This window comes from Coffea eugenioides, chromosome 7 (assembly GCF_003713205.1).
Source record: "Coffea eugenioides isolate CCC68of chromosome 7, Ceug_1.0, whole genome shotgun sequence".
Taxonomy (NCBI): domain Eukaryota; kingdom Viridiplantae; phylum Streptophyta; class Magnoliopsida; order Gentianales; family Rubiaceae; genus Coffea; species Coffea eugenioides.
The window spans coordinates 17,768,216-17,792,824 of NC_040041.1; the positions used below are offsets into that span (position 1 = coordinate 17,768,216).

Sequence of the window (24,609 nt, forward strand, 5' to 3'; positions counted from 1 at the left end):
ATTGACAAGAGCCAAGTTAGGAGCAACTCTCCCATCTTGTTCACCTTGTCGAGTTTGCCCTTTAAGACGCATACGGTCTATATTCTGAATAATCAGATCAACAAATGCCTGCAAATGGTCATAGTGATCCAGCAAGTCGTTCTGACCTTGTTCCAAGCGGCCTAAAGGGTCATTGACTTGATTCACACATTTGCTCACAGCATGGATCTCGATCTTTGCGGCAAACGATCCGTCTCTGGATTTGTTTCCAGCCATTGGACTTATTTAGAAACAAGAGAAACCTGTTCTGATGCCAACTAACATAGAAGCGAGTTTAAAGAATTGTTATACGAACGATTCCCGAAAAAGACTAAGGAAAAGATGCCATGATCTTAACCCGAAAAGTCACAAGAACCAAAAAGAATTTGAGAGAAATTGGTAAATACCAAGAAGAATTGATAATAATTGATGAATGTCTGAATAACAAGACTCTACTATACCTATATTTAAAATATAAAAGTCCTAAAGCAAAACGGAAACGAATTAACATGACAATCCTAAATCCTAAATGAATTAGTAAACAAAATAACATCAGAAAAGGAAACAAATAATGATATCAAAAGTCAACCACGTATGAAAAGGTTCTTGAGTTTCTTGGTACGCTGTTTCTTGTCCCAAAAGGATTGTTCAATTTGTTTCACATCACAAGTCTCTGTCTTTCTTTACGATACCCAAATTGATATGAGTGGAACAGAAGTAAATCTAGAAGTTGTTTTTGGAGAGACTTTTAGATAATTCTAAGAAGCCAGATATGTGGCTGTGAGCTAGTCATAGGAATATCAAAACTCTAAATTTACCAGTGGTGTTAGATTCTTCTGACTTCTCCATATGTGTGATTGAAAGAATCTCTGGAATCCTATGATTTTCTTTACTTTGCATGAGCATTGCACAGATTCACATCGCATACTGATAGGGAGAAACACTTTAAGAGAGCCCACCAAAGAATTCAATATATAAGTCAAGAACCCAACTTTGACCCCAAAAGATTAAGTCATTAGGTTTCGATCCCTTATTTACATATTAACCACTCTTTCTCTATCTCTCAGACCAATGTGAGATATAAGTCTTTATTATGAATTTAACAAATCTATCTGTCGGACCAATATGAGACATAATTCTTTACTCATGAATCTAACAAATCTCTCCCTTTATGAGTAACCCCTTACATTAAATTCAAATTTACAATCCTTTTTTCGAGCCCACTTTAATATTCAACGCCCCAAACATAGACCCACTCTTCTTTAACATCCAAACTGTATTCCGGACCCCTGCCAACCTTTGACTCCTTGGTCTAACATCAACTGGACCCCGTACCAAACCCATGACGCACATGGTCCAACATTAGCCAAACTCTTTAGCACTTTAGCACTTCGGTCCATCATCAAGAAGAGAATTTTCACAGGTCCAACTCCTAAAAAATTCACTTGCCCATTATCAAGTAGTCCAGTCTCGCAACCTGAAACTCTGATACCAATTTGATAGGGAGAAACACCTCGAAAGAGCCCACCAAAGCGTCCAATATGTAAGTCAGGAACCCAACTCTAACCCAAAAACTTAAGTCATTAGGTTTCGAATCCTTACTTACATATTAACCGCTCTTTCTATATCTCTCAAATCAATGTGAGACATAATTCTTTACTCATGAATCTAATACATATATCCAAACCTTTTTGTATTTGAAAGTGTCGTCTGTAGCAAACATTTGGAAATTGTCAAGATTTCAAATCTTAGTTCGCTTTTTTTGTTTATTTTATTGAAAGTAATTTCAAATTGATGGGGACACATTCCCTTTTTTCTTTATTCACCTTTTGTTGTTGGCCTTGTTTATCTGATTAATTCTTCAGTTTGATGGAAGATCATATTGCATTAGTAAAGTAAATTTGAGTGAATTTCTAATGAGTGAGACTTTTGAACAAAATTCTCAAAAGGTAGCATTTTCTAATCCTTTTTCTCCCAAACGATAAAAGTGTATTCAATGATGTGATTTATATATATTTTTTTTAAAAAGTTGCATTCACGTTATTGATTCTTGTAATTATGCATTTTTGGAAATTCAAAACGAGGGTTCAACTTTGACATAATTCAAAAATAGGGAATTGAGCATTATATACCTTAATTTAGATACAACAGATACTTTGTAAAATGTCTGAACCATCCACTGTTCAATCTGCATTTGATTAAAGTGAAGTTTGAAATTGAAATTTGAAATCTAAAATTCATTGTTAAGTACTAAATTTGATACATTTCAGTGTGTATTACATTAAAATAATAAGCGAATAGTTTATCATTTATTTTTAAGAGCAAGTTTTGCCTAAAAAATTCAATGCAATTTAATTAATTCAAATGTTCAATTTTTTGTTATCAAACGCATTTGAACGTATTAAAATCTGAATCTATTAAATTTAATTACTAAATTGGATTATGAAATAGAACCTCACTCGCTTGTGTTACAACGTTTGGTCCACTGCCACGTCACTGTGGCAGTCAATGAGCAGGACCCACATGATGACATGGTAATTGAGATGGCATACGGCCACGCAGCTGCTGGGAACAAGTAACTTGGAGCAAAATTTTGAAAACTTTTTATTACTCGTGTTGATATTTGGGAAACTTGAAACGCTCATTTACGTTTCTAGGAATTCGTTTCGTTGATCCAACGAACATAGAAATGGCCTTGACTTCAATGTCCCAAAGCGCAAAAAGGACCTTGATTTGTTTTTAACTCAAATTTGACTTATTTTTAGGAAGAATTCTCGTACCCTGGCAAATTGTCAGCTTATATTAAGACCAAAAGAATTGGGTGTTGAAGCAAGGTTTATAGCTGATTTAATCACTATCTTGGGGTAACGTATTATATATTATCCATAACTTGTAATGCATTAGTAAATTAAATCATATAGAATAAATGTTGTATACATTGACGTGTGTAAATTATCGTGGTTAGATAAATGTTATATATTTAAAATTTAGATTTGAAATCAAATTCAACAAATATGTCATCCATCCAAACATGACACTGTATATATTATAAGTGTATATAAAATTAATTTAAACACATATTCTTGAATTCAATCACTACAATGTAAACAACAACACAATCAAATCCACCAATCAACTAATATAATGCATTAAGGACAATACAAAAAAAAAAGATTACATAAAAATTCCATCCACTATAAGTCTTGTTAGTTTAGAGTCCCAAAAGAACTTTGACTAACTTGCAGATGGGGATCTCTGCTCTTGGTGAGATTACATCAACCTATTCTCCTTCAATTCCAATATATCTTCAGATCATGATCAGGTGGTGGGGGATTCACGATTCGACGTTTTCCCAATTCTTTCTTGGCAGTAGGTTGCACCCATGTTCCAAATTCTCTCTCTGTCAATCCGTAAGAATTTCTACAGCAAAATTTACCATCCAAGGAGTGGTACTTGCCCGTTTTCAGAGAGTAAAACACCCCACTGTTTTCAAAAAACATAGGAAAGTAAATTGTGTTGGCCATGCTTTTTGTCAAGGCTGCTCTCGCAAAAGATCCACTAGAACTAAGATACAATGTATTATCGCCCAGATCTTGCAGTGGTTCCCAGACCATACTCAAAAGATTAAGCTTCATAACACGGACTTTCCTCTCAGCATGAGTAACAAACACGGCCACTAGTTGCTCGTCAACTCGTACCATAAACCTCTTGCGAACAAATCTTCTTAGACGACACTTGAGGGAGTCAAAGATTTTCCAACCATTTTCAATATGTTCAGGATCCAAAATGCCCACCTTACCTTTGATATCCAAGAAGTAGTACATGCCTTGGAATAAAACAGGAGGGCAAGAAACTCGAAAATAACGTCTTGTTTCACACTGGCAAATTCTCCAGGATTTCTCCCCACTTTTGAGAGTAGCAATTACATTAGTACCGAAGTCCTCACATTCAACAATCCCAACAATGGTCCAGTTCAGTGAACTTGGCCGAGAGAAAAATGACATTGTCAGGAAATTGTGATTGCAGGATGGAAGTCGAAAGCGAATTCTTCTAAAAGGATCGATAAAACAAGGATGACTCCCACGACCCCAATTCATCAACAACCAACCATACTTAGAACAATGGAGCACTGATTCTTGTGGTAACGTCCCCATGACATGGTAAAATTTGTTGTGGAGTGGATGAAACATTTTGGTGGAATCGCTTTTGAGACAACATATTAAAGATGGAGAAGCAAAGAACAGCGAATTTGGGGATGGTGAGAGGGGTAAAGGGGGAGGAATGACTTGTTTCCATGATTTACAAACTGCTTTGAAGGCAAAAACATCTGCTGCTGCCAGATTCGATAGTATCAAACTCAGCAAGTCACTGGGGAGATCAGACCAACTTGTGTCTATTTCTCTATTCTCCTCTTCATCATCACAAGATGATGATGCAACACTTGCTTCTGCCATGTTTACGTACTAATAATGCAGCAAAAATTGCTTCAGCTGAAAGAAGGCACCTAGAAGAAAATTGCAAACGTAAATTACCCCTTAATATCTGATTCAATTGTTCAGGAAAACTACTATTTGATATGTAGAAACGAAAAAGCCAGTCACCTTTGTTCCGAAAAAAAAAAAGCTAGAAAAGAGAAAAGAAAAAAGGAAAGAAATCATGCAAATACGATAGAAACATTAAAGGACTGAAAATTAGCAAGACACAATGAAAACATATTAAAAAAAAGTATATAAAAACGTTTGATTCCATGCACAGAGAAATTAGGTTCATAGAAAGAAACAAGAAATCTTCATTGTCAAAATTATATGTCGAAGTTTAGGATAGTACCAGACGTGATGATCTTTTATTAACTGACGAAGAGAGAAACAAGAGAACCCTATGTTGAGTATTTGAACTGGATCTGTTTAATAATATAAGCACCACATGGTTTCCACATCTGAGTGGGTATTCTTACATAATTTGAGAGGGTTTAGGATTCTAACAACGGTTCCTTTTCCTAATCTGATTTTGTAAAATATATTGCCTTCTCCTTTTGGTAATTCCTATGATTTAATTGCACTATCTTGGTTTATAAAACTTCACAGCACGATGGAAAATTTTCCTTACTCTTTGTTCTGTCCCACGTACTAATAACAACCTTCTATTTTCCATACAATCGGCTTCAGCTTGTGATTTGATTAGATTAATCTGGTAACTTGTTTAACTGGTATGTCTACTTTCTTTTGTTTTTTACTTTCGTAATGTCCGATTCATATTAAATTATAATCTAATCTTGCGTTTTTCTGTGCTATTTTTTTTTCCTTTTCTTTTCCTTTGCTATCGTTGCTTATTTTTGGTGTTTCGTTCTTATAGCATATGATCAGCTTATATTTAAGATTAGATTATTAAGATTATTCAACCTTTCCATTGTGTAGTTCTCCTGTCTGCTTTCTTCACCTTTTTTTTTTACTTCTTGTTTAACGGCTATGTCTACCTTCTTTTCTTTTGATTTCGTAATGTCCGATTCATATTAAACTATTATCTAATCTTGCGTTTTTCTGTGCTATCTTTTTTTCCCCCTTTTTCCCCGTGCTATCGTTGCTTAGTTTTGGTGTTCTTTCTTATAGCATATGATCAACTTATATTTAAGATTAGATTATTAAGATTATTCTAATTTTCCATTGTGTAGTTCCCCTGTCTGCTTTCTTCACCTTTTTTCTATTTCTTTACTATCATGTTATTTAAAGAATTAATCTTTCTTAAATTTTATTTACCATCAATGCAAATTTTAAATTTGAAATTAAACTTTTTTATATATATTATGAATTTAACAGTAATAGTAAATATGCTATCAATGCGTATAAGATTTACGCTTTTTAAAGGTCTTTTGCTTAGGATTTAACATCCTATTCTGAGCTTATGGTACGTTACATTTATGTGGGGTTTGAATTTTTTTTATATCAGACCAGATAAGCAAGACGGATACCCAGATACAACTTAACTTCAGAACAATTTGTAGCCAGGAAGACCTTAATCAAAGAAAAGACGGACTAAAGTTTATTTTTTTCAATTTTCTAAATATCTCCTTTCTATAACAATATTGTGTATCACTTGAAAAGTTGTTCCCGTAAGAAACGATCGTAATTACTTAAGGTTAATCTGTCGTTTCTTTTGCACTTCTTCAGGTCATTACTTATCTATGTACTATGATGGAAATATCAATGGAATCAACAGACAAAGAGGACGAACTAATGCATCATCTTCGTCGGCCCCTAATTGAAAATTCCCAGAAAACCTATCCTTGGCTTGTCATATCTCACGGGAAGAAAAATCAGATGCTTACTTTCTATAACGTATCTGAAGATCGTTACTACAAAAGAACTATCCCCGACATGCGAAACAAGCATCTACTCGGTATTCACTACGGGTGGCTTGTCTTGGATGACTATACAAAGGATGATACTTGTCTCTTTAATCCCATCACGCAAGAGAAAATTCAACTTCCAACTTTAAAAGCCAGTTACTTGAGATGTTTTCTGTCCAAGCCACCATCTAACCCAGATTGCCTTGTCATGTTTATCAGAAATCCTCATCCTTTGCTGATTTGCAAGCTAGGAGACGAAAAATTTTTCGAGTACAATGCAGATTCTCGAGGTGATCAGATTGTGGCTGCAACAGGTTTCAATGGGAATTTCTATGGCATGACGCTTAGTCGAACTATTGTGACAGCTCGTTTTGTCGATGGGACGTTTGAAGTTCAGAAATTAATCGACAACGATGGATGCCCATTTCAAGTCGTTTATAGTTTAAGGCCAGGAGCTGGCTTTGTACGATACTACCTGGTAGAGTCAGCTGGTGAACTTTTGTATGTCAACGAATATCTGTCTGCATTTTTTGCAACCTATTTTGAAGTCTTCCGAATTGATACATCTGGAATGAAGTATGAGAAATTGACCAACTTGGGAGAACGGACACTTTTCCTAAGTCGTTCAAATGGTATTTCTTGCTCCTGGAGGGAATCAAGAATCAGGAAAAATTGCATATATTTTGTTGAGCGATATGATAGAAATATGTATGTGTATGACTTGGAGGAAACAAGCAAAACAATACTGCTACCATGTCCAATTCTTGGATCTTGTTCAGATAAATGTTGGGGAGTTTGGCCTTGAACAGTTTAGATGATGAATTTACAACATAAATTTCTTATCACTCACCCTCTGCATTTCATATAGTGAAAAGATAAGTCAGGGATTATTATTGTAATTTGAAAGTCCAATCTCCCTTTCACAATTAAACATTGCTCTAAATCTTTCAAATGGTACTTTAGTTTCCTGGACAAAATCAAGAATTTAGAAAACCATTTGTGCAAAAGGATAGTTATCTTTTTTTGTTGGAGCTTTTCAATGAATATACAAATTCAATGCATGAACTAGTTCTTTGGTGGTTTAAAAGAGGAGGAGGAGGAGGAGGAGGAGAGGGGGGGGGGGGGGTGGGTTTTGTGAAGAATGAATGGCACAACATCAAACGTTACCTGCTTGAGATGCAAAAAACTCCAGCTGGACCTACTGGCATTAGGCTGCAATACTCTGTAGCCTGTACTAATAAGCTCAGATTGCAGGGTGATCTTGGGCCTTTGCCTATATATTTGTATGGGCTTTTGTCAAAATATAGTACAATTCATTGTTTGGACCAGAAAAGAAAATAAAAAAAAAACAATTTTGTTGTTGGGAAAATAGGGATGTGATAGACAGTAGACACTGTTGTGATTTTGAAAATTACAGACCAACTTAGCAATTAATTTTTCAGATCTATCGTTATCCTATCTTTTTATCCATATATATATATATATATATATATATTAGGTATTTGCAGCTCATAACTGTTAGATACTTTTGTGTTTGGATAGAAAATTATTTGAGATAATTTTATGAAAAATACTGTAGCACTTTTTTGATGTGATGCATGTGAGATAAAAAGGCGATTGAAAAAACGCGTTGATGATGCAAGCAAGTCGATGTATGTAAATAAGGTGGAAATAATGTGTAATCCAACCACTTTAGAACTCGATACTATAGAAGTCATGATTGAGGGAATTTTACCTGTCTTTAATTTTCAAAGTTATAGTATCTGGCATGTTACTAGAATTTTTTGTGCATCTAATTTGTGAAAACCCCTAGTATTAAGAACGCTTTCAAGAAAACAAGTGCAGAAACTCTTCAATAGAAATTGAATAACTTGCACAGTAAAACATTTTTGCAACCTCAGTTACACCTAAATGACTAAAGTTTCAAATTTGTTTTTGAGAAAACATTTTCACCGGACAAACATACCCTGAAAAGAAAAAGCTCTTTCTAACCTATTCTCATCAAGAAAGAACAATGGCTGGGTTCCCATAGTTCTAACTAGCAAACATGATTTTGAGCAAAAGATATATACATATGTATACATACAACACACTGCTGGAATCAGGATGTGGACTTAGGGGGACAAAATTGATATGTACAAAAGTAGTGTCTAAAGAAAGTTATTGTCACTTATTAAAAAATCATATATATATATATATATATATATATAATAAAGTCGTATCCTCATTCTTATCCCTTCATGTTTTCTCTTTCCTACATGGCTTAACGAGACGGCAAGTAGTTTCCTACGTGGCTTGCTCCTTTTTTGTTTAGATATATATCAATTCTTATTTCCTATAAGAATTCTTAATATTATATGATTTTTATTTCCTACCCAAAAAAGGAACTGGAAAATAATATGATATAAATAAAAGAGACATAAATATCTCTATTAGATATATCTCCAAATTCATGCCAATAATTTGTGTACTGCATAGGGAACCGAAGTAAATAAGAATTGTTATCACTACAAGAAGTAGAAAAGTAACTAATTTCAAAAGTAACCATTAATAACAGAAGTCAATATCTGATGTTAGAAATAGGATTCTTAATAAATTTTATTATTAAGTGCGTTTTCAAGACATAGTGCATAGCACGAAATTTATGGAAAAGAAAAAGTTAATTGAATCCAATTAACTATAAGTATTTGACCCGTACGATCAAATATAAATTCCTATTTGAGCACGGGTTTGTAAATTCCTATAAATCCGTTGGTTGTTAATCAAAACATGCAGGTTATACTCATTGTTAGGTTATAGGATTCACAATACATCTCTGCTAAGATGGTGGGGAGTATTTAGTGTGTGGACCCACACCATAGGAGTCCATGCACTTAAAGGACTCGATATAGTTGAGGTGGTCTTTCAAGGTAGGTAAAATCTGTCTTGAGAACGCACTTTTATTTCCTATAAGAATTCTTAATAGTATGGGATTTTTATTTCCTACCCAAAGTTATGTACTTTAAACAACTTAAATCAAGATAAACCTACTTTTAATGTTCTTATCAATATCTCTTTATATTCTTATCAATTCTTATTTCTTATGCCTACACTACATATAGCCTATAATATATTGATTTCAAACATCAAATTCATGGTTAGGTATTTTCAGTGCAAGCGGTTGGCACATTAAAGTATCGATTTTGGGTTTCCACTCCTCTTGATTATTAGATACATCTTATTTCAATACATATTTTGTTTTAAAAAGGCATGTTGATCTTCAATTATAAAAGTTTAGTAACATATCTTGATTTTTTTTTTTATTTTCTGTTTGTTTTTTTATGAACACATAGGATTAGTAATATATCTTGAATTAGTAATAAATTTCTCTTATATTTCACATATTATATCTCACATAATATTTTTGCCTTTAATTTTGATAAATCATTATCAGATTGGTGGAACCGACAACCAATACCAACTTGAAGTATCTTCTTCCCAGATCCCAATTAATATAACAGATGATTCTAATCAATAACATTTCAATACACTTCATATGAATCATTCATCAGAGGGTTCAACAAAAACCACAGAGGAAGGGAATCCTCGTAAAAAGATTTGCATGAGAAGGTAGATTTAATATACTGTTTTACTTTCTTAAATAATAATCTTTACGTATTGTTATACACAACCTTGAATGCGATAAATCATTTTTTTTTTAATACTTAGTTAACCTGTTTTGCTATCATGCAGTGATAATGGAAAATCAATAAATGCTGATTCGCACGGACAAATCGAAGAGAATGTTCAAACAGAAGAAAAACAAAAACAAGTTTCTGAAGAGTAGAATATTATTTGATACTATTTACTGCACTTTTTATTTATTTTCAAAGTTTTTGAATGCTATGGCATTGTCGAATTTTTTTTTCCATTTTTGAATTATTATTTACTGAATTAAATGTTCAAATTTATATTATAAGAATACTTTATATTACAATGCGCATACAGTAATATACATTAAGTTTGTATTTCATATCAACATTTTTATAAAATTGATTAAATAGTTTATTATTTTTCGAAGATTCCCGTTCAACGAACGGGTACAAAACTAGTTTAGTATAAAGCAAAGCATGTAATTTATAAAATTATAAATTTTCAAAAAGTTAACTAAATATAGCATAATAATCAAAATCAAACATCTATATCTAAGTATATAACTTACTTTATTATAATATATCAAATTTGTGTTTCTTTGTCGAGGAGGCTTTGGTCAAGTAGCTAAAGTTCAGACCTTATAACTTAGAGGTTTTGGATTTTAATTCATCTATCTTTTCTACACTTTTTTAATCTCACCTTTCCCCGTTAGAAATTTTTTTTTAAATCTATCAAATCTAGGGAATCTAACTTGTGCACGTTGTTTTTTTCTTATAATCAAAATCAGCAATGATAGAATTTGAATTGAAATTCCACCCCCCTGCTAGAAAAAAAATTCAAAAAACTATCAAATCTAAGCATTCCAACTTGTGCACATCGTTTTTTCTTACAATCAAAATCAGCAATGATAGAATCTGTATCGAAACTTCTAAAGATATCTTTCTCGACAAGAGGATAGTTTACTGGTTTTCTTGTTTATTGGTAAATCGTTGCAAATTAGACATGTGCCACTATTAGTGTACTACCATTGTATGCATATTATAATTTGTAATATTTTGGACTCGAGCCACTATTATTATACTACTGTTGTGCATGCGCTATATATATATATATATATATATCACTAAGTTTATAGGAGAGCTTCATAAAAAAAAGGCATAATTTCAGAAACCTCTCTCAAGATTTCTGACAAATTATATGTAAATGCTCTCTAATATTAAAAATTACACTCCCTTCCATTTTCAGATGGATGTAACCAAGTGTCACTATCCATAGCTTCCAAATGACTAAATTACCTTTAAAAAATTGTACATTTTCTGCTATTAGAAAAGTGAGAAAATGAAATTGCATCAATTAAAATTTTTTTTTAATGCTTCTTGGCGCCATTTGCTGGTGGTATAAGAACTTGAGGCACCAATTTTTTTTAATGTCAAGAAATCCTAGTCATCTGTATAAAACTCAGGTAAATACAAGAGCTGTTTCTGTTGAGGATCATATTGGTGCTCAAACTCAAGCCTAGCTACCAATGTTCAACTTCAAATTCAAGCTACTTCAAGTGGTATTAAAAAGGTATTATTCGGATGATTTTCATCTGTTGTCTTCACACGCAAATTGGTATTGGTTAACACAATTCTGTGGGACGTTAATGCTATAACTATCTGGCTCTCTTTTGGCATATCTATAGAGAGGAAGACCAGCAAAATCTAGAGCACATAGGAGAATGGAACCTGCTAGGAAAGATACAGGTACTTCCTCCACTATGGCTTGTACAATTCCAGGACATGTGACCAAGAATAACAATGCAGTTTCCAACTCTTCTGGAAATGTTACTGCCACTGCTAAAGCAACTACTGAAGCATAGAATGTTAGCAGCAGGTTCAACATGACGTTTTGAAGAATCTGCAACATGTTTGATCTAATTAAATGTGGGATTGTAATTACCAAGTTATGTAGTAGTGTAGGCATCTTTTGTATGAGATGTTGCAATGTGCTGCTCTATGGCAATTCAATTGCCTCCTCTAAATCTTTTGTGTATCAGAAATGGGTATAAGCATTGTTAGGGAGCAGGGCACAGATGGTTGTCAGTCCATCCAAAACAGTGTAGGATTTTTAAACAGATTGTAATTCAAATTGAACAACTTATACATCCTTACAACAAAGTTATAATAGCATATTACTGTTTATACGAGTCCCATATATAATATTCCATCCTCGTAGTATATTACTATTTATATGAGTCACATACATAATATTTCATCCTCCATTATAAGGATGTACAAGCTATTCAATTTGAATTACAACCTATTTAAAAATCCTTACATCGTTTCAAACTGTTATCACTAACCGCCATCCGTGCCTCTGATCGGCATTGTTAGTGTATGGTCCCCTAGCTAGGTAATCCTCACCATCTGGACAAATGATGTTTTTGTGTTTTGTGGATTGCTTAGCGTACATACTAGTTCTTTTTTGCATTGAACACACTACATGTGTTGAGCGTTCGGTCCTAATCATCTTTGAAACTGTTGAGATGGTTTTTCATCTTTGAAACTGTTGAGATGGTTTTTTTGTGGCTTGAATTGCTTAGTATGCACTTGAATAGGTTATAACTGAACATATCGGCAAATATTGTTGCTTATGCTTTTGAAGGCTATTATTGTACTTATATTATAATTTTTTTCTTTTGTTAATTTAATTTTAAAAAAAAAGTGTACATGTTTTCTCCTACATATAATGAGGGCAAATTTGGTACAAAATTATGTATTAGCACTTTTTCTCAAATTTTAAGAAAGCTTTTACTGACAAGGACTAAAATAGTTATCAAATATGTCATTTAAGGGGAAGGGAGTGTAATTTTTAATATTAGAAAATATTTTAATGTAATTGTCAAAAAACTTGAGAGAGGTTTCTGAAATTATCCCTAAAAAAAATGTTGGAGGGCCAAAACTGAAATCACAAAAACTCATCAACTCTAAATAACTATCACATCAAACAAATTCTGAAAATCTTGGAGGCTACAGCACCGCCCCGCCTCATATAAGTTTCGCCAGTGACTTCACAAGTATATATACGTATGTATATATGTATGTATATACTTCACAGACACGTGTTAAAAAAAAACTCAAAAGTGTTTTAAAAAATAAAACGCAAGTGAACAGGCGTGGATTATGTGGGACCTGAAAAAGGAAGGTCATGCTCATGTTTTGACTTTTGAGTCAAGACCTCTTTCTTTCGGCCAATTCTTGTAAGTTCTAGCACTAACGCGGTAGCTTCGCGGCTTACACATCCTTATCCAGGTGAGGTCATTGAATACGTCATGGAAGCAATGACATCATCACCATGATTTCGTCAGCATACCAACATTGAGTCTCTGTAGTAATATTTAGATTTTTATTTACTTTATTTTTGTAAACCAAAAAGGCATAGGATAGGAATCACAAATTTTTTTGTGTTTTGTTTTAGCTTGGGAGAGATAATAATTCAACAAAATTTCTTTTGTGCACTTCACTAGTATAACGACCGAAGGAAAAACAATAATGACAATAACAGAAAACATCTGCATTTAAATATTTATTCGGGAAAATTTTCCATAAAAATGCACTGCAACCACTTTCTTTTAAATCCGAATTGAAAAAATTGAATTACAAAACAGTTACCAAGTGTTTGACAAAAAAAAAAAAGGAATTATATGCATGTACACATATGTGTATATATGTCCATTTTGTAGAAGAAAAAGTTTTGGAGGAATGTTATATTTGTATGTGTGTGTGTACACATATATATTATATGTTGATTTGTTTGGATAGAGTATTATTTGAAATAATTATTGTAACAGTTTTTGTAATATGATATATATATAAGATAAAAATGTGAATTAAAAAAATATTTAAAATGTAAATAAAATATTATTTAAAAAAATTTGCTATCCAAACACTCTTGTTTAAAATTAAGATACGTCACGTTGCATTCTTTTCAAATAGTATTAACGTATTTTTGAATGATTTATGATGGCTCGTATAAATTGCGTATCAATGTTTGGATAAGAATTTATTTGGATGATTTATTTGATCCAGTTACTGTAGCACTTTTTATGATGTGATGTATGTGAGATAAAAAGGTGATTGGGAAGATAAAAAGGTGATTGGAATTTGTGAGAATAAATTTTGCAAACCAAATACTCTCTATCCAAACAAACTCAAGACGGTGAGACTTGAACTCGCACTTTCTCGTGAGCTAATAAACTCTTATCATTTGTGAATCACAAACAGCCATTAGGTCAAACATGAAATCATATGTTATTATGACGAAAACACAATATGGTAAGTGATGACGCAATTCCTGCCTGCTGATACGTCCACGAGCAATTTGCAAAGAAAATACTTACAAATCAACACTAACCTCATCCCAAGAGGTATTTTCAAACCAAAATATTTGCTTTGCAGGTGATGGTCAAATGGAACCCCATGTGTATCAACAATCTACCAAGAAATGACTATCAAATTAGCTCTAACCTCATCCCAAAAGGTGCATGTTTCCTTCAAAGTTTGAAATTGGCGAGTCAAATGGGACCCAGTGAATTCTTGAGCAAGCATATTTTTATTATTTTCTATTTTGTGGTTGACCACCTATTGTTGCTTTGTCGGAAAGGTACTTCTGTATCATTTTTGTGTTTAAGTCCATCTGGCGACTGATACTAATTCCTTTGAACTTATCTGGTGATCGGTTTTATCTCTTTTGGACCATTTTGGTTGGTTTCTTCTTTTATCTCTTTTGGACCATTTTGGTTGATTTCTTCACCATTTGGTTCATGCACCTTCTAATTATTATTATATAAATAACATAAGAATCATGGTTTAACATTTTGACCTTTTCTGATGGGGATAGATACAGCTCCTTACCAATCAACCTTAAGCGCAGACATAACTTGACCACCCAATCATAAAAAGTTATATGTTAAGTTCTTGAAATATATTTTAATTTATGATAGTGATTGAAATTAAATCCATTCTAACTTTTTTGATAATAATAAAAAAAATAGTTATCAACCTTAAGCAATACAATAGTAGTCTCTAGACGAATTAACATTTGACCAATTACATTTTCAACATATGCTAATAAAAATGAAGAAGAAATGTATTCTAATAGAAAAGTAGTCTAGACAGTGGGAAAATCTAAGCCATGTTACCTGAGTGATGATTTTATAACTTAATTTGTAGAAATGAAGTAGTATTCAGTTACATGTTACAACTCTCAACTCATTTATTTCCAACTTAAGATATTTCATTTGGAAGAGTATACTAGTGTAATAAATTAAAATCAACTATATGCTAGGGGAGGGATGGGTTAGGTGATTTGAGGAGAGGGCGTATAAGTGAAAAGTCTCGAATCCGAATTCTTTCACTTATATTATAAAAAAGTAAAAATAAATAAATCAACCATATACAAAAAGGCTAATAATGAATTTGGCACCACATAGTTAGTTTTGGGAGGATATCTCTTTCTTTCGTATATCAAAGTGACACAAGCATCAAAGGTCTAGACCTTTTAACAAAACAATTAGAACAAATACTTAGGTATAGTAACAAACTCTAAATTGACCTTTTTGGATAACAGTTATAAAAGAATATGCATTACTTACTTTTGTTATATATAATTTAATACCCAAAAAATTGAAAAAATCATGATATGGTGTAAAAGTACACACACACATATAATATATATATATATATATATATATATATATAAGAGCATTATTATAATGTTAAATTGTTGGTCTTTCAGTTATTCAGGCCAATAGAGAAAGTATTAGTGGTGTGCCGAAAACTTATCTTGGAGTACCAACATCATTAACCTAAAAATATGATAAGCTATTCGACTTTAATTCAAGATTAATACTTCCAAATATTGGGCCTTGTTTGGATTGTGATTTTCTGCAAATTTTTTTTTTTTTTTTTTACTTTTTTCATGAACATATTTTCTATTTATCTTTTTATTTCACATATATCAAATCGTTACAGTACATTTTCCTACAAAAAGTCCTAAAAATAGCAATCTTTCTAATTGGCTTTTTTTTTGGGTAAAGAATGTGATCGGAATACAAGAATCGTTATAAACAAGAACTTACATGTTTCTACCATTGTCTTAAAAATTCCTCTCGCATTTTTCTTAAAATCTCTTTTTTATTGGCAAATGATAATACCATAGTCCATATTTTATTTTCACAGCAAATTTGTATTAAAATGACAAAACTACCCCTCCTAAGTTCAAATTGCATTTGAACTTGAGAAGGGTAATTTTGACATTTTGTGCACAGATAGCTGTGGAACTAAAAAATTGACTGCGGTAACAGCACTCATTTTTTTTTTATTTTTTATTAACTAATTAACCTCTCCCAGTCGGGGTTCGGTTCACTGGTTGTAGTCCCAGTTGGGGGAGAGCCAGGTCACGGGATCGAATCCCCGGTTTACCGTGGCTGGTGATGCTTAGGGCGAGCCGCTCCCAGCCCGTAGTGGGATTAGTTGGGCCATACGGTAACCAGTCCATGGGCCCAGATACCCACTGTGAAGAAAAAAAAAAAAACTAATTAACCTCTAACCTAACCTCGAAAATTCTTCTGTAGCTAGTAGCCATTACCTACACCAGTCCAACCTATCCAGCCATCCCTTCAAGACCCTGGTAAAGGAAAAACCAGGAAAAGGTAAAAGAGGTAGATTGGTGCAAGTTTTTGGATTTTTGCATTTAACGAATACTGAAAAGTAAAATCAATTAATCAACGATCAGGTACTACAGGACAAGAATTACTTTCATTTGAATTTGTTGAAAAAAATAGTCAAATATGTTGGCGACATTCACCTGGTGTCCATGCAGCATAAGTTTGACCGATGACCTTAACTAGTGACCCCAAGAGACACAATTCTGCATCGAAGTTAATTCGTTTGGATAAGTTATTTTTGGGGATATTTTTAAAAAAAAATTACTGTAACATAGTTTTTATAGTATATTGAGATATTTTTAGAAAATATTTTGAGATATTTAAGTTTAGAAAAGTTTTTAGAATATATTTTGAAATAATTTTTAAATATTAAAAAAATTTAGACTACTTTTTAAAATTTTTATAATATTTTAAAAAACTAGTTTTTGAAAAACTCAGCAATCCAAACCGTTTATTTAAAGACACATAAATAATAAAAAATAGTGACATATTTAATATGTGTTTAAATAGGCACTAATATCCACAACTATGTTAATTAATGGCTTTTACTTTGAAATCATTTACTTCACTTGTTCGGAATAGGACCTAGTCATGTATATGTTGGCTTTCTACAAATTCAACGAGGGTAGAAGCAACTTTTTTTAAAAAAAAAAAAGAGTAAATTTCATATGTATTGATAGTGTATACATTATCACTATTAGATCTATGACATATATGCAAAATTAAATTTCAAATTCAAAATTTACATAGTTGTCATACATCCAACGGTGACAATATTATTCACTGTCAGTATAGGATAGATTAATTCAAAAAATAAATGCCTGAAATAATAGTATTGAGTGGGCACACAAAAATTAGTGTGGTAAAAATGAAATTTTAAACTAAATAAAAAATTTTTGTAAAAATTTTACAATAAATTATAGTAAAAATTTTAGGTAAAACAATATTTTAAAAATACACCGTCCAAAGGACCAATACTGTTCAGTGAGCATGCTAAAATTAGCACGGTAAAAACGGAATTTTTCTAAATTTTTATTGCTTATTGGACGTATCCCCACTTTGCAATATTTGTAGATCCCAAATGGCAGCATTGGCTAGGGGTGTGCATCGAATTCGAATTCGGTAATTTGGAAGTTTGAATTCGGAATTTTTCGAAATTTTGGTACCTGGTAATTCGACCGAATTCGATTTCGAATTCACCAATTCCGAATTCGAATTCGTACCGAATTCAATTCGGAATTCGGTAAATTCCGATTTCACCGATTTCACCGAATTCGGAAAAATTTATATATTATTATATAATATAAAATTTATAATAATATATAATATTATATAATATTATATAAATTTTATATTATATTATATTATATTATATAAATTTTATAAATTTTATATTATATTATATAGTATAAATTTTATATTACATGTATAAAAAATATATTTATATATTAAAAACGAATTTGAAATCGAAATCGGAATTCGAATTCCGATTTCGAATTGTGAATTCGAAATCGGAAATTCCGATTTGAAAAACTCCATTACCGAATTCGAACCAAATTCGAAATATATGAATTCGGAAAATCCGAATTCGATTCCGATTTCCGATTTACCGATTTCGAAAATTCCGAATTCAATTCGAATTCGGTCGGTAAATCGGAATTTTTCGATTTTGCACACCCCTAGCATTGGCTGATCCACTCATTGGTTAGTGGTGCAAGTGCCTGACAGTGCTTGAATTTTTACCCTACTAATTTATAGATGTACTCCTACTGACCAAAGAAAAAAAATTAACATGTGATAATTTGAATATTAGGCTGTCAAAAATTTTGTTTTAAATTCAAAAATGCTAGAAACTCACCATAATTAGTGCCGATGAGTGAATTGATTAAAAATTTTTAATCAAAGAATTAAGTAACTCATATGATCTATTAAATTAAATGATGATTACTCATACAAACTCAATACGTTAAAAGTGCATAGTTCATGGGCGAGTTTTCTATATATACAGAATTCTCGCAGTAACTCTGTTTGGATGGGAGTGTTTTTTAAAAATTAATTTTTCAAATATAATAAAATTTTTAAAAAGTACTCTAAAAAGTAATCTAAAAATTAGTTTAAATTTTTTAAAAATTTTAAAAAACATCTGAAAATATATTCTAGAAACTATTCTACTCTTAAATATTCCAAAATATTTTTTTGAAAATATCCCAAAATATAATCTAAAAACTTTGATACAGTAAAATTTGTCTATATTATTGTTGCGCAATATTATTTTACAGAACTATAGGAACTTCATTTTAATTGTGCCCGTGAAAAGTTTTATTCACCATTGAATCGATATATCACAACTTACTTGGTCCATTTTTTTATTGCGAGTTTTCGCAGAAAAATTCATTTTATATATTTTGCAATCATCTTCTTTACCTCACATACATTACATAGCTATACTATATTTTAAATTAATCTTTTATATACTAACAGTATATACACTTTCATCATTGAATGCATGACACATAATTTAAATTTAAAATAAAAATCTAAATTTTGAATATGTCTCGTATATTCAATCATAATGATATATACACTTTAAATATATATAACATTTATTCTTGTACTTTTTTTTAACAAAAAAAATCCAAAAACCTACCATCCAAACCGGACCAAAACTTCTAGAATAGTTCAGAGAGCTTGACATGAGACCCTTCAAGCTCAGATGAAAGCTTCCCAGCTACTAAATAAATAACAGTGAAAGCATTGGAGCACTAGATTTTGTACCCAAATAAGAAAAAAGGTGGCGGCGGGACCCGATCCAATCTCCAGATGAGACCGTCCCCAAATTCGGACGACCAGCTGTTGAGCAACACTAATAATTAATTCATGCACCTTAAAAGCTAAAGGGTGCTTTCTTATGTCGGCATGTCACCTCAAAATGTTCAAAGCAAAAGAAACAAGGGGGGAAAAAAGGGTAAAAAACATGTCGGACTCAAATAAAAACCTTAATAGTTTAAGGGAGTTCTATAATATTTTTGGATATTAAATCAATGACTATTAGTTGAATATTTAAAAGGAGACATAAACCTTTGAATGATTGTAGTAGTTTAAATTATTAAATGATGTGGTAGGAGTTTATTAGATTATAATCATGGATATGGTATCCAAAAGGAATGATAGAATTTCCTAATATTTAATAATTAATTTGGACAGGACATTCTGATGTTTTTCAAGATTATATAACAGTGATTATGTAGATATTGAGAAATAGTTTCTAACACAACAATGATAGTAATTTATCTAGACAGATGAAACTTATAGGCATTACACAAAATAGACCAATTACATTTTACATGTTACAACTCTCAACTGATTTATTTACAACTTAAGATATTTAATTTGGAAGAGTATACAAGTGTAATAAATTTAAATCAACTATATGCTAGAGGAGGGATGTGTTAGATGATTTAAGAAAAGGAAATATAAGTGAAAAGTTTTGAATTCGAATTCTTTCACTTATTCCATAAAAAGACAACCATATACAAAAAGAGAAAATCTTATATACACTGACAGTGTACATACTATCACAGTTGGATTTATGATATATGTGCAAAAATTGAATTTTAAATTCAAATTTTGCATAGTTGTTATTCATCCAACGCTGACAGTGTATACACTGTTACACTGTCAGTGTAAGAAAAATTAATCCATACAAAAATGCTAATAATGAATTTGGCACTACATAGTTAGTTTTGGGAGGATATCTCTTTCTTTTGTATATCAAAGTGACACAAGCATCGACCTTTTAGCAAAACAATTGGAACAAATACTTAGGTATTGTAACAAATAATTCAATATACAAGTGAATTTATATTTAATGTGCCCATCAAAAACTTGTATTATATTCATATAATACACATTTGGACGCACAGCTCAAAAGAACCTCTGTGTTTGTAATTTTCATCTAACTGTAACGAACTTCTGTGTTTATACTACGCTTTTTGAGTTGTATTTTGATTTTTTAAAAAATATTTTAAAATTTGTGTAAGGATAATGATGAATCATATGAGTTATATTAAAATAACAATGATGTATAATATATAGAGACACACACATATTATCTTGCCAAAATTTTATTCATATTTTAAAAATCAAATTCTTACAGTATGTATGAACGTATAATATTTTGTATCATATCCATCTATATTTTACTAATTAGAAATTGCATATCATAAGATCTCACCACTAGTATGTGTTGAAAAAATTTAGATGACTCGAATTTTTTGCTCTAAAGAGATTTTTTTTTTTTTACCGTAAACAAATATCTAATCTGGATTATGCCTGGAAAGAAAATCATAAATGTCATTTCCCCGACATAAATGAGAGTGCATGGTAACTTGTCAATGGTAATTGAAAATGTCATCTACGTAACAATTGTGACTAGTGAAGACTAGGCTTCTAAAGGTTGTTTTTTTTTTTTTTTAACGTTTAAACATGTTTCCTAACTACTTCTTTTCCAAAACATACATTTCTATAGAAAAAGTATTAGAGCAATGTTTGAAAAAAAAAAACTGTTGAATCATAGAATTCAAATGGAGCCTAAATTGGCAACATTTTTGGCAATTCTTTTTTTTTTTTCCTCAAAGAGTAAGAATAATGGTACATCTCACCGACAAATTACACCATTAACTAAAATTTCTCCTGTTTTTTCTTTTCTTTTAATTTTTTTTTATTGCGCTTCAAAGGAATAAGGTCTAAATTGAGGTTGGCCAAATATGTAACCTTTACACCACTTGTAACCAGAAATAAATGTGAGCAATGTCTTTCTTTCTTTCTTTCTTATTTTTTTTTTCTTTTCCTTGCCTTTTTAGTTATTCTACTAGTCTCATTCCATTATTCTTCGTTTATATTCTTTTCTGTTCTTCTTCTCAGTTGTCGCTCAAGGCTTCTAGGGAAATTTGACGGCTTGAGATGGAAAAGGAGTGATTGCAGGCGCTGAACTAGATACTAAGGGTGCTTGTGGTAGAGATGGAAAGTGAAAATGCTAGTCAAACAAAATGGGTTAAAGATTATTTTAAAAAATTCTCAAAATAAGACTGTAACACTTTTTATAATATAATATACGTGAGACAAAAAAATGATCGAAAAATATATTTACGATGCAACAAAAAAATTTTCCCAAATAATGTCCAATCTAAACAAGAATGAATATTGCAAGAAGTTTTTACCACAAACTAATAGGAGTGTAAAATTTATCAAATAAACGGAGTAGAGAGAAATTGTGACAATAAGGACAGAATCATTTTCTTATCATATATAGTTTCACTTTAATTGCGTAATTGTTGTCACAGAATAATTTACTTTTCATTAGTTAATTGCAAGCAAAGATGTAGTGCCAGACATCTGAAGTACTTTTTTTTTGTTTTATAGACTATTTAAATATGATGGCATTTTATATTTCAAAACAATTTTGCAAACCAAGATTGTGAAGATTATGAACATTTTTATTGATAAAAAATAAAAAGACAAATAAAATAATATATTTGTTGCAGAGGAGTTGACAGATAATTTAAAATAACAAAAAACTAGCATGGGTTAAAATTCAAACTATTCAAGTACTATGCTTATATTTTAAGAAAAGAGTCAACATAGAATACTCTTTATTAGTCTAACATGGGATCTCTCATAATTGCTTTAGTTTGACATTAAAAACAAAAAGAAGGGATCTAACACCGAGCTAAAAGAAATACTCCATCTTCTTGATTGTTAATATCATATTTTCACTTTTTTGATGTTGCAAAATAAAAGTGATATTTAAATGCTAACGCAATTTTTTATGAACTTCTATACTTTACAATTTAATAAAAGACTAAAAATTTTTCTGACACTGTTAGTGTAAAAACAATGTACACTGATATTTAATATTTTATGCCATGTCATTTTTGAAACCTTGTAACATGTTGCAGCCTTTTGGGCAAATTTTATGCATCATTAAAAAAAATAAAAAATTCAGCCAAATTTAAAGAAATTTGTTGGAGTCATTTTATGATTGAAGAATAGAGTTTAATTTCCTTAAGTTGTATCATTAACATGTTTTCAATCAATTTTTTCAACTATATTTTATTTCATATACATTATTATATCACAAAAAAATTATTAAAATATTATTTTAAAGAATCAAACAATCTCCTATCCAAAAAGGAGATTATTTGAAAAAATTGTTCAAAATAACATATAGTACTTTGTTTGTAATGTGATATACGTATGATAAAAAATGTGATTAAAAAACTGTACTCATAATGCGAGCACAATTGCATAGTTTAATAATACTTGTAAAATATTTGATTCTAGTAAAGTTGATAACTAAGTTGCATAGATTCTACTATTATATATATATATATATTTTAAAAATTCTACATTAGACGACATACAAAATATACAATAGATATAAATTAAATCGTAGCTCACCTTTCTAATTTTAGAAAATTCATATTCGTACCTATTGCTTTTACATGTCCTGATTTTCAATCATTTCTTTTTTAAAGTGAACTCTAGTTTTTTTTTTCCAGTAAGATTCTAGTAATATGCTTCGCATCAATCCTCGGGTTTCATAGAATTTTCCTACCCACAACGATATGGCTAAGATACAATTACTTGGGGATGAAGCAGAATTGAAGAATCCATTCCCACGAGTCAACCAATCACCCCACAAGCCGTTGACTGTTTGCGGCCGACTCATAACATTAATCCACAGCTGGTGACGAAAGCAGTGACATATATCCCCCGCACGAGCGCTCTCCTCTTATACGTGGCAGCCAATTATTAGACCGTTGAATATACCTTTTGAAGGCTGCGGTCAGCCGCCCATCGGACCGAACTGCACTACTAACCTGCCCGACTCGAGGACTCACAACTGTTCTCCGCCTGGCGTCTCTTCGGTCCCATCTGTCCGGGCCTGATTGTGATTTTTCTCCACTAAAGATTCTAGGGTGTAATTTTCTTCACATATTCTTTGTGTTAATTTTTTTTTCCTTTTCACGAATAAAAGTTCTTAAAAGTATTGAAAATTTTAAGTTTTTGGTCCGAAATACAAGAAATGAGTAATAAAAACTAAAGAATGAGCATTTAATAGGGTAAAATAGATACTTCAAAATTACAAGTTGCATACGTAATGCTGATTGACTTTCAACAATCTCTAATACATATAAGTATTCTGGAAAAAAACAGTAAATATGACAATAAACAAAAAGTCCACTAAGTTTAGGTATAATAAGATAGATTTACTTAATGACAGCACATTAATACGACAAATTGATAATTCAAATGTACATACTCACAATTATTCTTTGTTTTACTTAGTTATTTACTTGACTTAAATTCGCTTTCTCAAAAATTAACACTTGAAATTCAGATCTTAATATATTTAATATATTCAAGCTTATTTGATAACAAAATTAATTAGATGATTCTGAATTATCTAGGCAAAACGTACTAAAAAAATAAGTAAAAAATTATTCACTTATCACTTAATACAGAATATATTTAAATGTTAGGATTTCGATATTTAACAATTTAATAAATCAACATATTTAGATTTTAAATTTCAGAGTTTGGACTTCACATTCAGGTTTATTAAACATAACCTAACACTTGATGTCTCTCTTAATGGCTGCTCGGTTTAACATAAAATATAAAAAAATATAATTATAATCTAAAATGAAAAAAAAAAAAGACTATACTCTTAAAAAAAAAATTCAAAGTGGGCCCATAATGTACAACCTTTGTCATTTTGGACCACAGTTGGGTGAGGTCAAATGTCTCACGTGCCCAAATGGCTGATCCATCCCCTCTGTTTTCCTCCCAAGTATATATAGCCGGACAACTCTTCCCTGGAGTCTCATGTTTCAGCATTCAG

At 31.3% G+C, this 24,609-nt stretch overlaps 1 protein-coding gene across 1 annotated transcript; it reads right to left on the minus strand.

Annotated features, from left to right (window-relative positions):
* Positions 1 to 3,308: 3,308 nt before the first annotated feature.
* Positions 3,309 to 4,472, minus strand: LOC113777044 (F-box/kelch-repeat protein At1g57790-like). Its single transcript, XM_027322088.1, has one exon. It carries the CDS (start codon positions 4,470 to 4,472, stop codon positions 3,309 to 3,311), a length of 1,164 nt encoding a protein of 387 aa, XP_027177889.1.
* Positions 4,473 to 24,609: the final 20,137 nt, after the last annotated feature.